At 42.3% G+C, this 14,057-nt stretch overlaps 1 protein-coding gene across 3 annotated transcripts in view; it reads left to right on the top strand.

Moving 5' to 3' along the window:
* Positions 1-14,057, top strand: part of tnfrsf19 (tumor necrosis factor receptor superfamily, member 19) — a 68,727-nt gene that overhangs the window by 27,715 nt on the left and 26,955 nt on the right. For all 3 annotated transcript variants that reach the window (XM_067986053.1, XM_067986052.1, XM_067986051.1), the window contains exon 5: positions 5,114-5,199. In XM_067986053.1, the coding sequence (XP_067842154.1) occupies positions 5,114-5,199 (86 nt within the window). The remainder of the gene's footprint in view (positions 1-5,113; positions 5,200-14,057) is intronic.

The raw sequence follows: 14,057 nt of genomic DNA, 5'->3' as shown, positions 1-14,057 counted from the left end.
GGGGCACAGTCTAAATATTAGAGCCAGACCTTTCAGGAGTGAGATTAGAAAACATTTCTACACACAAAGGGTGGTAGAAGTTTGGAACTCTCTTCCGCAAACGGCAATTGATACTAGCTCAATTGCTAAATTTAAATCTGAGATAGATAGCTTTTTGGCAACCAAAGGTATTAAGGGATATGGGCCAAAGGCAGGTATATGGAGCTAGATCACAGATCAGCCATGATCTTATCAAATGGCGGAGCAGGCACGAGGGGCTGAATGGCCTACTCCTGTTCCTATGTTCCTATGTTCCTAAGAGTTGTTGAAGGGAAAATAAATATTTGATACCAAGAAGGAACTCAGCTTCTTGGATGGTGCACATCGAGCTTCAGGACTGCACAAAGGAAAATGTTAAGCAATTTATTTTAATGTTATTTCTCGTTCTTACCTCTCCAAAAACATTAGAAAGATGTTTGCAAAATGAGAAGAACGGTCTGCATGCAATTCTGCAATAAATATAGTGATTTGTGCAATCTGGACATATTACACACACTTCAGACAAATGTAAAATGAGTCAGTCTGAAGCTTTTCCTACTGTATTTCTTGTCTGCAAAACCATTGATTAAGCTAAATGGATACAAGAAAGTCTCTTGTTATATTTCTGTTTTATAAATAATAATCAAAGGATTCCCAATCATTAAACTATTTTTTCTATGATTTGCCCAGCATTGTGGACAGTGAAGAAGGTTATCTAGGATTGCAACAGGACCTTGATAAATTGGGCCAGTGGGCCGATGAATGGCAGATAGAGTTTAATTTAGATAAATGTGAGGTGATGCATTTTGGTAGATCGAATCGGGCCAGGACCTACTCCGTTAATGGTAGGGCGTTGGGGAGAGTTATAGAACAAAGAGATCTAGGAGTACAGGTTCATAGCTCCTTGAAAGTGGAGTCACAGGTGGATAGGGTGGTGAAGAAGGCATTCAGCATGCTTGGTTTCATTGGTCAGAACATTGAATACAGGAGTTGGGATGTCTTGTTGAAGTTGTACAAGACATTAGTAAGGCCACACTTGGAATACTGTGTACAGTTCTGGTCACCCTATTATAGAAAGGATATTATTAAACTAGAGAGAGTGCAGAAAAGATTTACTAGGATGCTACCGGGACTTGATGGTTTGACTTATAGGGAGAGGTTGGATAGACTGAGACTTTTTTCCCTGGAGAGTAGGAGGTTTAGGGGTGATCTTATAGAAGTCTATAAAATAATGAGGGGCATAGAAAAGGTAGATAGTCAAAATCTTTTCCCAAAGGTAGGGGAGTCTATAACGAGGGGGCATAGATTTAAGGTGAGAGGGGAGAGATACAAAAGGGTCCAGAGGGGTAATTTTTTCACTCAAAGGGTGGTGAGTGTCTGGAACGAGCTGCCAGAGGCAGTAGTAGAGGCGGGTACAATTTTGTCTTTTAAAAAGCATTTGGACAGTTACATGGGTAAGATGGGTATAGAGGGATATGGGCCAAGTGCAGGCAATTGGGACTAGCTTGGTGGTATAAACTGGGCGACATGGACATGTTGGGCCGAAGGGCCTGTTTCCATGTTGTAAACTTCTATTATTCTATGATTCTAATATTGGTTTTCTTAGCTGATCTTTAGAGCACGAATGACATTTTCACCTTTTAAAATCTGAACCTCTTTTTTTTCAACAATTATTGGAAAACTGACTGTGGGTTTTTCTTAAATGAGAAACTAATATGAAGGGCTAAGAATCAAAGTGCAAGATGCCACCAAATTTGAAAAGAGTAGGAAAGAAGACAAGGTAAATCAAGAAATGGTGATTAGATGACACAAAACTTAGTATGTAAAAACCTTGTATATGGTAGGAGGAAAGGAAAATTAAGAGGAATAAGGAGTTCCACAGTTTGAAGATCTTGGGAAAAAAATTCGTTCAATTTCAACGCAGTGGGTTACAGGGAAGAAGAGCAGCATGTAAAATGGTGTATTTGAAGCTTAAGGGAAGAGTTCAGAGGAGTACTGGCCATAGTAATTTCATAAAAATTGAGACAAGAAAGGTTACAACAGAGTTAGAGAAGATGAAGACCAGAGGTGAAGAAGGATCACTGGTCAGACAGCTATCATTTTCTTTATTAAAATAATTTTGTGCTTATCAGAGTGGGAGAATGTGGTATTGGGGAATGGAACTCTTTTCAAATCAGGTACCCACCCAGTTCCAGCATTAAGCATTCCCAGGTCAAGTACAACATGGCTAGATCTTGGGTAAAGCTCCTTTTATTCCAACAATGTGCCTCAGCCTCAAGCTCAGAAAAGCACCTCGTACTGCAACAGTATAAGATTTTCCATTTCCCACTTCCTCAAGAATCCTGTGGTCTCTCAGTGAAACTCACAATTTAGTGCAAAATAGTATCAAATCAGAAGACAGTTTTGTGGAATGGGCCCATGCTTACTAGGAATTGAATCATAGAATCATAGATAGTTATGGCACAGAAGGAGGCCATTCGGCTCATCATGTCCGTGCCGGCCGAAAAAGAGCTATCCAGCTTAATCCCGCTTTCCAGCATTTGGTCCGTAGCCCTGTAGGTTATGGTACTTCCAGCGCACATCCAAGTACTTTTTAAATGAGTTGAGGGTTTCTGCCTCTACCACCCTTTCAGGCAGTGAGTTCCATCCTCTGGGTGAAAAAAATTCTCCTCAGCTCCCCTCTAATCCTTCTACCAATTCTTTTAAATCTATGCCCCTTGGTCACTGACCCCTCTGCTAAGGAAAATAGGTCCTCCCTATCTACTCTATCTAGTCCCATCATAGTTTTATACACCTCAATTAAATCTCCCCTCAGCCTCCTTTGTTCCAAAGAAAACAACCCCATCCTATCCAATCTTTTCTCATAGCTAAAATTCTCCAGCCCTGGCAATAGCCTCGTAAATCTCCTCTGTACCCTTTCTAGTTGCAATCACATCTTTCCTGTAATGTGGTGACCAGAACTGTATGCAGTACTCAAGCTGTGGCCTAACCAATATTTTATACAGTTCTAGCATAACCTCCCTGCTCTTATATTCTGTGCCTCGGCTAATAAAGGAAAGTATCCCACATGCCTTTTTAACCACCTTATCTACCTGTCCTGCTACCTTCAGGGATCTATGGACATGCACTCCAAGGTCCTTTGTTCCTCTACACCACTTAGTATCCTCCCATTTATTGTGTACTCCCTTGCCTTGTTTGCCCTCCCCAATGCATTACTCCAAACTTCTCTGGATTGAATTACATTTGCCACTTTTCTGCCCATCTGACCAGTCCATTGATATCTTCCTGCAGTCTACAGCTTTCCTCCTCACTATCAACCACACGGCCAATTTTTGTATCATCTGCAAATTTCTTGATCAAGCTCCCCACATTCAAGTCCAGATCATTAATATATACCGCAAAAAGCAAGGGGCCCAGTACTGAGCCTTGTGGAACCCCACTGGAAACAGCCTTATAGTCACAAAAACACCCATCAACCATTACCTTTGCTTCCTGCCACTGAGCCAATTTTGGATCCAACTAGCCACTTTCCCTTGGATCCCATGAGCTTTTACTTTTTTGACCAGTCTGCCTTGTTGGACCTTGTCAAAAGCCTTGCTAAAATCCATGTACATTACATCAAATGCGTTTCCCTCATCGACCCTCCTTGTTACCTGCTCAAAAAAATTCAATCTAATCAGACATGACCTTCCCTTAACAAATCCATGCTGACTGTCCTTGATTAACCTGTGCCTTTCTAAATGATGATTTATGCTGTCCCTCAGAATTGATTCCAATAATTTGCTCACCACCAAGGTTAGACTGACTGGCCTATAATTACTCGATCCATTTCTTTCTCCCTTTTTAAACAACGGTACAACGTTAGCAGTCCTCCAATCCTCCGGCACCACGCCTGTAGCCAGGGAGGATTGGAAAATGATGGTCAGAGCCTCCACTATTTCCTCCCTTGTTTCTCTTAGCAGCTTGGGATACATTTCATCCGGGCCTGGCGATTGATTGAGAATGCCAAAATAGCACCCCATTTTTGTGGGATGGATTTGAAGCCAGGTCCTTGAGATGAAACCTTTTCTAATACAGAGAGGTATAGAGTGGAATTAAAAATTCTTTAGAACAAAACCATTTATTAATTTTAAATATTTTTGCAATCATTTTTTTCCCCAAAAAGCCCAGTTTTGTAACATCATAGATTTTTTCATGCAGAACAAACTGTAGTTTACACAGGATTAAAACCATTTCCTCTGACTTTCTGTGAGATTGACCCTGCAGCAGTGCTTCAGTTTACACTATTATTACTGTGCACAGGGTTTGATGGTAAGTATGTAACTTCAACACTATGTCCTACAATAGATCTTTAAGGAGGCAGTAATACTTTGAAGTACTCAAAAGTAGTTTTTAAAAAGCATCCCCTCTAGCTCCAATGTACATTAATTTAAGGAGTCACTCCTGCCCTACATGTAATTTGGTCCATTTCTAGCCACATATACACAGTAACCTGTGACTAGACTTCATCCTTCAATTAATCAGTGAATCCTCTTACTATTGACTTACTTTGTATTTTCACAACCCTTTCTTTTAGTTATTTTCCTCTCCAATTTTTTCATCCAATTTCCTCCCATTCTGAAGACATTAACTCCCTAACTGGGGTAGGATTCCATAGGTAGCAGTCACCTCTCTATTATGCCACCCAACTTTTACTATTCGCCTGTGAGGCTAATGGTAAGTGCTGGCAAGCTAACCAACTGTGGAGGGCGTCACAACCAAAAACAAAGATATGGCACCATGTTAAGAGTGTAATATTTCTCCTTTATTCAAGAGATTTTCATTTTGAATAATATATTATTCAAAGGAAGAAGTATTTTACATTTATATAATTCTCGCACTTCCTTCCAGTGGGTATCCTTCCCCCTTACAAGGTCTGAGGCCTTCAGTTTTTTACAGATGGAACGGGTTTGAAGAGCAAGCCAGCTGGAGTCTCTTTGAGTAGTAGGACTACAGTGACTCCTGGGTGTTTGGATTCTGTGTCCCTAAACGAGTGTGTTGTTAGATCCCATAAAATTGTATCTCATAAAACTGACATGACCTTTTCTCCTCACAGATTTTATAGAAAGACCAAATTGGGTGGCTTTCAGGAAATGGAGTGCATTCCATGTGGGGACCCTCCTCCTCCTTATGAACCTCACTGTGAGTATGCAAGCTTGTTTCATGTATCTTTGAGACCTAGCGCTGCAGTTGCAATTCATTTGGAGCTGGAGCTGCACCAATATCTTTTGGAGATACATTACATCATATCAAAATCTTAAAGAGATAATACTAGGCAGTCATTATCATGTTCAGTCATATCTTTCAGTGTATGATCCAAAGTGATTAATTTTTTCCAACTTTTTTCCATTATGGAGCAAATGTAACAGGCATAGACATTATGCGAAAAACCGTAGATGTTAAATTAACTACACACTGGCAAATATATTGAGTTTAGAGTACAGCTACAGAGTGAATATTACAGTATTTATTCAAGCACATATCTACCAGTTACTCCTTGCATCCAGCTCTATAAAGAAAATAGTGATCAGTAAGTAGCTGAAAGGATGTCAAGATGCATCATTTATATCCAGCCTGATGCAAGAAATAAAATCTGCAACTGTAAACTGGCCAACGGAGAGTTCTAGAAGGAACATATCCAAAGCATATCAAAGAGCATATCCATTGTAGTATAATTGCTGAATCTCCACTTGACTCATTCACACTGAACTATTGCCACAGAGGCATAGAAAATATCCACAAACATTCATCTACTACAACATTGAAATACGTACTTCCAGTGTGGCTTTGATAGAGCACTCAATTTAGTTGTTAAATATTTAAATTTAATATTGTTGAATAACATAGGCTGACAAGAAATGGGATTAGACTATCTTGCTGATACTTCTTTCTCCATTAAAGGATTGCCTTTAAGAAAAAGTGTTTGCAAAATTTTTTTTCGGTTTATAAATGCATGCTTGATAATACAATTCATATAAAAATAGATTCCCGTGTGACACCACTATGATGAAAATGGTGCAAGTCTATTCTGGTTCTTTCCCAAAAGACAACAAAGCATTTTTACATGAAGATACCGGGGTCAATTTTAATTCCAGGCAGGTGGAGAAAATTTGAGCCTTGGGCTATTTTAACTCCCGGTCCTCATTAACACAGAGCCGGTTCACCTTCCGCCCGTTCCATGTAGGAAGTGGGCGGGAAGCAACTGCCGGTCCTGCAAAAACCAGGCAGCCCATGGCCGCCCGCCAGCATGAAGGTAGGTATGGGGAAGGAACATTCGGGAGGTTCTCGCAGGAGGGGAAATGGTTAAGTCCGGGGCAGAAGAGTCCGCGACTCTCCTTGTGTGGTCCAGAGGAGCACTTCTGCTTTGCCTGGCCACACAAAGGGAAGTGAAAAACTTAGCTGTTTGGGCCTCTGCATCTTCTTGGCAAGTCCCGACTCTCTTCAGTTGGTGGGAAAGCCTCGGCAACCTTCCCGCTTAAGCCTGAGTTAAAATTGTAATCGGGTGGCGGGGGGGGGGCATAATGACATCTTCCGACACCGATCAGCATATTTAAAGAAGGACCCCACGGACAGCGGCCTCATCTACAAGACTGGCTAAAAATTGCAGTCGGTGGGATCCATTGACTTTCTGGCAAGTAAGTATGTCGGGACATTTTAACTGCCCACTCGCCTAGTTTCTGTCTGGAAGATGGAGATAAAATCGACCCTAGTGTTTCTTTAAGATCTTTATATTTGATTTTGGTTTCTCCTGAAAGCCTAATTATTTGAAATTCAATCTTTATTATTAATTAATCTGACACTTAACTCAATACCTTAGATAAATTGAGATGTTGTGATTGTTATCAGAACAATGTACAGATAAGTGGCACTATATTTTAATATTCATTTTTTTCAGGACTCACCTTAGAAAGAAATTACAGATAGTTGATGACAGAGAAAATGGGAGCAATTTAACACATTTTTAAAAAAAAGGATACCTTGGCTTAAGTTTCTTTAGTGAAGAGTTGGATATGCATGTGGTATTTATCAGGTCTGAGATATCCAGGAGATGGATAGAATCATTCAGCTGGTGTTTGAGTGTGAATGCAGCTCAGTGTGGAAGAGCAAGTGGAGAGTCAGTGATCACACTGAGGTTTGACTGGAACAGGTGTGCCAAGTCAAGCATGCTTATGTAACATAAGTCCTTTTAATATCTGGTTGAAGCGGACAGTGATTAATGAATATTACCACAAGCTACAGTGCCTTCGCCTTCAAATTAATCAACAGCCATTGTACCTCAAGTGCTTTTCCTGCATAAAAAAAATCTTACTGGAATGACAGCCAGTAGTGGATTTGCTGTTTACTGATTCTAGAGCTGTAAAGGCAGAATGTCACTGGAATCTTCACATCATTGTCTCCCGTGGTGCCTTTAAAGCAAAGGATGACAACTTAGTATCAAGACTGACAAATGATAACCCTGCATTGAGCACTGCTTTCATGCATATACATAAGCCAAGGACCTGGGAGACAAAGCTCCCTTGAGTTTGCTCCAGTGTAAATGTGGGCGGGTTCAAGATGCTCCAGACCAAAAGGAAAGCAAAGTGGAGTCAAGGGCCTTCCTCCATAATGGTGACAGTTTTATGTTTAGATAACAAATTGTCCACTAGCATTCCTTCACTGTTTTCCAGCATTGCTTGTTGAAATTCTTCCTCTGAAATGTTTAAGTGGTTGAACCCACATCAACATTAAAGCCTCTTTGTGAGCCTCTTGGGTTATTTTTTCTTTCTTTTATATTCCTTAAGAAGGTTTACCACCTGAATAATTGAATAAAGTGTAGTCCCAATCTACAGAGCTGTGAACTTGTTTCATTACAGTTTTTTTTTTAAAAAACACTTATTTGAATTGTTTGTAGATTGATTCGCTCAAATGATGACAGACCTGTCAGTTTTGTTCTGTGGGAATTCAGGAAGAAGAGGAGTGGAGGGGAAATCCCATTGAATGTTAATACATCTTTATCCCGTTATGGCAATCTTCAGAAGACTGCTATTTGCTTGTGGTCAGGCCAGTGTGCTCTAGACTGAACAAGCACACATTCAGGTGTAAAAATAAATAGAAATGGGCTGATGGATGACTCCATCTGCTGACAATATCACAATGAGGTACTTCAACACAAGCTTTTTTCTTTGCAGCCTGAGTAGTTCGTAGAAAAATATTTGGTGCAAGAACTTTAACTGAATTCAGCCTCTGAATTCTTATTCTCGTGCAAAAGGAGATTTAATTTAGTTTCCTTTATTACTAATTTTTAATTACATGAAAAAAATCCAGCCTCTTTTATCCTGACCTGCTAAGGTCGTGTCTTTCTCTCTTGCTGTGCATATGTGAGATTAGTTGAATTTATTTTTAAATTTTCCCCCCATTTTTCTCTCCTTTATTCCTTTCTCTTGCTCGAGTATGGTTACCCCAGCCTTACAATGGCAATCCTCATGTATGAATCTAGGCAATGAGCATTGATAGGCTATTAAACCACTGAGACAAACACAGCCAAGCCTGATTTCACCCAAGATCCTTGCGCAAGTATATTATATTTTTCCACATAAAAGACCCAGCAAAGCCTTCTTTGTAATCACACTGTCCAGTGTCATGAGTCACACAGACTTGGAAGATCCCTGTTTTTTATCCTGGTTTGCCTTTTTTCATTTGTTCTTGGGATGCAGGTGATGCTGGCAAGGCCACATTTATTGCCCAGCCCTAGTTGTTCTGAGAAGGTGACAAAGGGCCTTCTTCATGAATCACTGTAGTCCTTGTGGTGACGGAGCTTCTTCCATGTTGTTAGGTAGGGAATTCCAGAATATTGATCCAGCAACAACGCCATATGTCATAAGTCAGGAAGGTATGTGCCTTGGAGGTGCTGACATTCCAATGACATTGCTGCTCTTGTCCTTCTCAGTGGTAGACATAATGAACCTGGAAGTAAATTACTGCAATGCATTCTAGATAGTACATTCTACAGCCACAGTGCACTGATGTGGGAGGGGCTGAATATTGAGTCCAGTGGCAGGGGGGCTGATCAAGCAAGCTGATCCATCCTGGATAGTGTCAAGCACCTTGAGTGTTGTTGTGGCTGCATCCATCCAAATGATCTACTAAAATTGGCCTCAGCAGTTTTGAGCTAGGGAGTGAAAAAATCTGCCAGGATTCCTGTTCTTATCGTTATCAGTTGGAAAGTGCATATTTGTGGCTGTCAGGTGAGAACAGGATGCCAAGTAACCTGTCGGCAGGCTTGGTCTAAGGTCACACTTTAAGAATAGCCGCATGAGATAGTGGGGTCGATTTTGCAATGGTGGCGGGTTGGCAGCGGGGGGGAGGGGTGAAGGTGCGCGTGGCAAACCCGCATGTACAAAACTTACCGTTTCCGATGCGATCGCATGTTGACTGCTGATGATTAACATCTTCTCCAGGTTTCGCGCCCGGCAGCCAGCCTCATTGACAGGCTGGTTGCTGTCAGGAGCTGCAACGCGAGGTGGGGGGAGAGAAAGAGAGAGAGCGAGACATCATCCAGCGCTGGACTGGAAGACCTGTGGGGGGGGGGGAAGAGTGGAAGATCCGGGGGGAGAGGGGAAGATCGGGGGAGGAGAGGGGAAGATCGGGGGAGAGTGGAAGAACAGGGGGGGGGAAGAACGGGGGGAAAGGGGAAGATCGGGGGGGGGAGGGGATGATCGGGGGGTGAAGAGTGAACATCGGGAGGACATCGGGGAGGCTGAAGAGAGGGACATCGGGGGAGGGGGAAGAGGGGGTGATCGGAGAGGGAGACATTGGGCATCGGAGTAGGGTGCAAAGGTAGGTTAATTTTGTGTTTTAACTTCAAGCAATGGTGTTTTATGGTAATTTATTTAGTTTCATTTTCCCTGATCCGGCCCTTCACGTCTGCTTTCACCAGGCGTGAATCAGAAGCGGTGGGCAAGCCGCCCAGGTAAGTTACAAATCGTACTAATTATTTCATCTGTCACAGGTAAAGTGCCATAAGTACTTCAGTGAGGTACATTTGGCTCTTTAACTGTCATGCGGGACTTCCGTTTTCGGGTCGACCGCGCGCACACAGGTGGATCCCTGGGAAACTCGGAAATTGGCAAGTTGGAGCTGGCTTCTGAACCCGAACAGGATTTCCGCAATTTTCGCAGCCCCCAACGCACCGGCAATTGCCCCCTAAAATTGAGCCCAGTATCTTTAGAAGGGAGGAGAAAATGGAAGATTTGCATTTTTGTACCGCCTTAGCACATCTCTTAGAAACATTACAAAGCGCTTCACATATCATTGAAGTACAGTCACTATTGTTGTGTGGGCGGAGGCGACAACCATTTTGCACACAGCAAGATCCCACAAAAAGCAATGAGATGAATGACCCATCATTTTGACGGTGTTTGTTGAAGGAAAAATGGGGTAGATATTCATTTTTGATGGCGGTGGAAAGTGGGCAATAGCCGATCACCCGCCGGTTATACACTCCGCCCAATTTTCCATTGCAGTCAACGGTCATGAAATAAAGCAGTGAGTTGCGTTATTATGTTCATACCACAAGTCGTACTGTTTTGCTCAATGAAATAAGACTTATGCATGACACTGTGTTTTGTCCAGCTACAGTGATGTTGGATCACGCAACTCCCCCATACAGTTCCGCCAAAGAGAACGGGATTTTCTTTTTAAAACAAAATGTATTCAGGAGAAAATTATGTAAATGATAATCTTGGACAACCTCACACGATAGAGCAAACTGTCTTAACCCCACCACACTGTGTTACCAGTAAGTTGGCAATTATTCAATTTTGTGAAAGAAACTTTTAAAACATTTAAAAAGACAATTGGCAGAATTTGGATCAATTTCAGTAGCAACATCTTGCGCCCGATCAGAGTCGTATTTGCATAGGGAGGTAGGTGCCCAGCCGCTTACTTTTGTAAATGAGGGGCTTAACGCCTGTTTCAGGACAGTTACACTAAATTGATGGATGACGAGCAGAGTAGGCTTTGGGTCTGCTCTGCTCAGGATTCTTCAACAGTCGCTGCGGCCCAAGCAGTGACCGCCATCAAAAAGTGTGTTTTTTTTTAAAGGAGCAGGAGTGCTCTTCCCTGCTCCACAAAACTCTTGAGGGCCGTTGCCTGCTTGTGATCAGACCCCCTCCCATTGCTAGCATGGCAGGCAGCCCAAAATTGGATGATGGCAATGGGCAGGCTGTATTTGGAGGTGCAACATGCACCAGCAACTCACCCAAATTATTGAAATGAGGCCTGAGGCCCAATTTCGGATGAGCCTCAGACCTCCCGGTTAGGGCAGCGCTCCATGCACACCATCGGTTATGCGCCCGAAAATAGGCCGTTACCAATTTTTACCTCGTCTGTTTATCCATGGTATAAAAAGAAATTGCAACAAGAAGCTGGAGGAGTCAACTTTCATTCAGTTGGCAGAGCCAACATGGTGAGCAGCACTTGACTGTGTCCCTCTGGGTCATTCAGTTAGGCCCACGCATCAGTTATGGGAAATGGGATTTTTATTTCCACACTTCAAGGACAATGCAAATATCTAAGCAATTAGAATTTGCTTTTTCTAAGTCCTCTTATTATTGTGTTGCTTCTGCCACAGTTATCAACATGGTGAGCTATGTGTAACATTTGGAGGAGGTGTAACGTTTAATTTCCTTGTGATTATATCCTCCTTATAATCCCACTTTTTAGCTCAAATCTATCCCCCCAAAAATTCGCATACATAATATATATCTGTGCATGTTGAGTAGGTTTTATTGGTATCTGAACCTGAACATAATACATACAAGGGAATGTGGAGATTTTGATTTTGATAGCTTTGGAATTTGCTTTCTAAATGAAAACAAAAGAAATATTGTTTGTTGAAGTGATTGCCACTGTTCCATGAACAGGTACCAATCTTAATATTTTTCATGTCTATACAGGGGGATTGATTCAGATCAGACTGAAGGGTACAAATTTTACATTCCATGCAATTCTATATTAAAGTAAACTGGTTCACCTGAGATCTCGGGCAGGTGTGCACCTGTTTACACAATGTGTTGAACTTGCAGTGAAAGCGTTCACCTTAAAGTTAAAAGCTACAGACAGTAGAGCAACTACCCTTTCTCTCCTTGTTGATGAAACTCTGTGACATTATTCAACAATCCTACTGGTTAGGAGCCCTGCACCAAAATCCCAATAAAACCCTAATTCCTGTATATGCTCTCAAACACTTACTGCAACTAAAGTGCCCCATTAATCTTTATATTATAGTGCACACCCCTAAAGATTGGATTCAATTTGTAACTAGGAGATCTGACCTGAGTAGGGGCATCATATTTCCTCGAGAATCCGTGAAGCCTACCGTAAATTTCTGGCACTTTTCAGTCAGCCTTGTAAGGTGCAGAATTTCCACTCATCACTTACAAGGCCACCGACATCAGAAGGAGGCTCTGGTGGGTTGGAGACTCCCTACAACGGGAATTCCCTCTTCCACAGCTCATCCGGACCTGCCATTTTAACTACAGGCCTGCTGCCCACCCGTTCTTATCAGCGGGAGGCCCAGGCTATTTCGAGGCTTCGGCCTCATTTACATGCCACCAGTGAGCTTTGGGCTCCCCGCTGCCAGAGAGCTGTGACAGTACTGAAACCCTTATCCATGCTATCACACAAACTCTAGAAGCCTGTGGAGATGGTGGAGCCAAGAGCCTGATGCACCAGGTTGAGCTTCCATTGAAGCTGTTAGAGCCGTCACCACTTGCTCCATTTCCGAGGGCCCTGCTGCAGCTTACGTGGAGCTGACCACACGCTGCGTGGTTGGCTGCATTGTTTCGATGCCATGCACTATGACCCCACACAAGTTGGAAGTGGCCTCCTCCGAATTTTCCGACATGGTGCGGGCACTCCCTGGCAGACAGTCCAAAGCACTGAACAGTTTCTGGTGCACACCTATCAGTCTTCTTTTAAAAGCTGGGTCCTGGAAGTCCTCATCTGCGCCGGCTGTAGCAGAGCTAGGACACGAGCTCACCCTCCAGAGGCAAGTGGAAGCAAAAGGAGGTACATTGATATGTGTTGCTGGAGGAGGGAGATGAAAAGCTGGGGTGGGAAGGCTTGTTAGTACTGGGGCTACAGAAGAATGGTGGAAGGCTGTTCAGATTGTAAGAAAGCTGTGACTGGGTGTCTTAACTTAGCAGCTCCCTATCAGGTCATTTCTTGACCGCCTCCTCTTTTTCTAGACCTCAAACTTGTGACACTCCTTACCACCCGTAGTCTTACCTACCTACTATAAACGTCAGGCTTGTAAAATCCAAGCTTGGTGTCACCCAATCATTTCCTTATTTCTTTATCTTTTCATTTACTATTTTCAATCTTACTAATGATCTGTACTATAGGCTTCGACCCTTCACTTTGACTTCTCAATTCAAAGAAAACATTTCTCTGTAATTTTCTTTATTTTTTTAGTTAAAATTTCAATTACATTAGTGGGGAGGGGGGAGCATACCATTATATCCTCGCATTCCAGATTCTCATTTATATCTCATGTATATATATATTTGCATGATTATGAATTTTTTTGTAGGCTGGGGCAATCAAATGGAAATGATGAGTGACGATTTCGTCTGTTCCCTCCCACGGGCAGACCTTGAAGGTTTTCACTGTAAACGCAGCCTACACTTTATAATCCATGTTATGACTGGAAAATGAATGTGGTGTTTGTGAATGTACTATTATTGGCTGGAAATATTGTTATCATGATGTTACCCACCCAAATTCCAATTCCTGACAGCTTAAAAAAGCCCCAAGAACAGATTTTAACACTTGTTAATATGGTAACGAATCCCGAGGACAGTGTCATTAAAACCTTCCTGTCAGTCAGAAACACAAAATTAGTGTTTGTTATCAAGGTAGAGAAGAGGCTGCAAATCTCACGGTGAGCATTAAAGGAACATACAGAACCCGCAAAGGCCAACACAGTCCATCTGATCAGTCCCAGTGATCAACATGTC

This window comes from Heptranchias perlo, chromosome 6 (assembly GCF_035084215.1).
Source record: "Heptranchias perlo isolate sHepPer1 chromosome 6, sHepPer1.hap1, whole genome shotgun sequence".
Taxonomy (NCBI): Eukaryota; Metazoa; Chordata; class Chondrichthyes; order Hexanchiformes; family Hexanchidae; genus Heptranchias; species Heptranchias perlo.
This window is presented reverse-complemented; position numbering and strand designations above follow the sequence as displayed.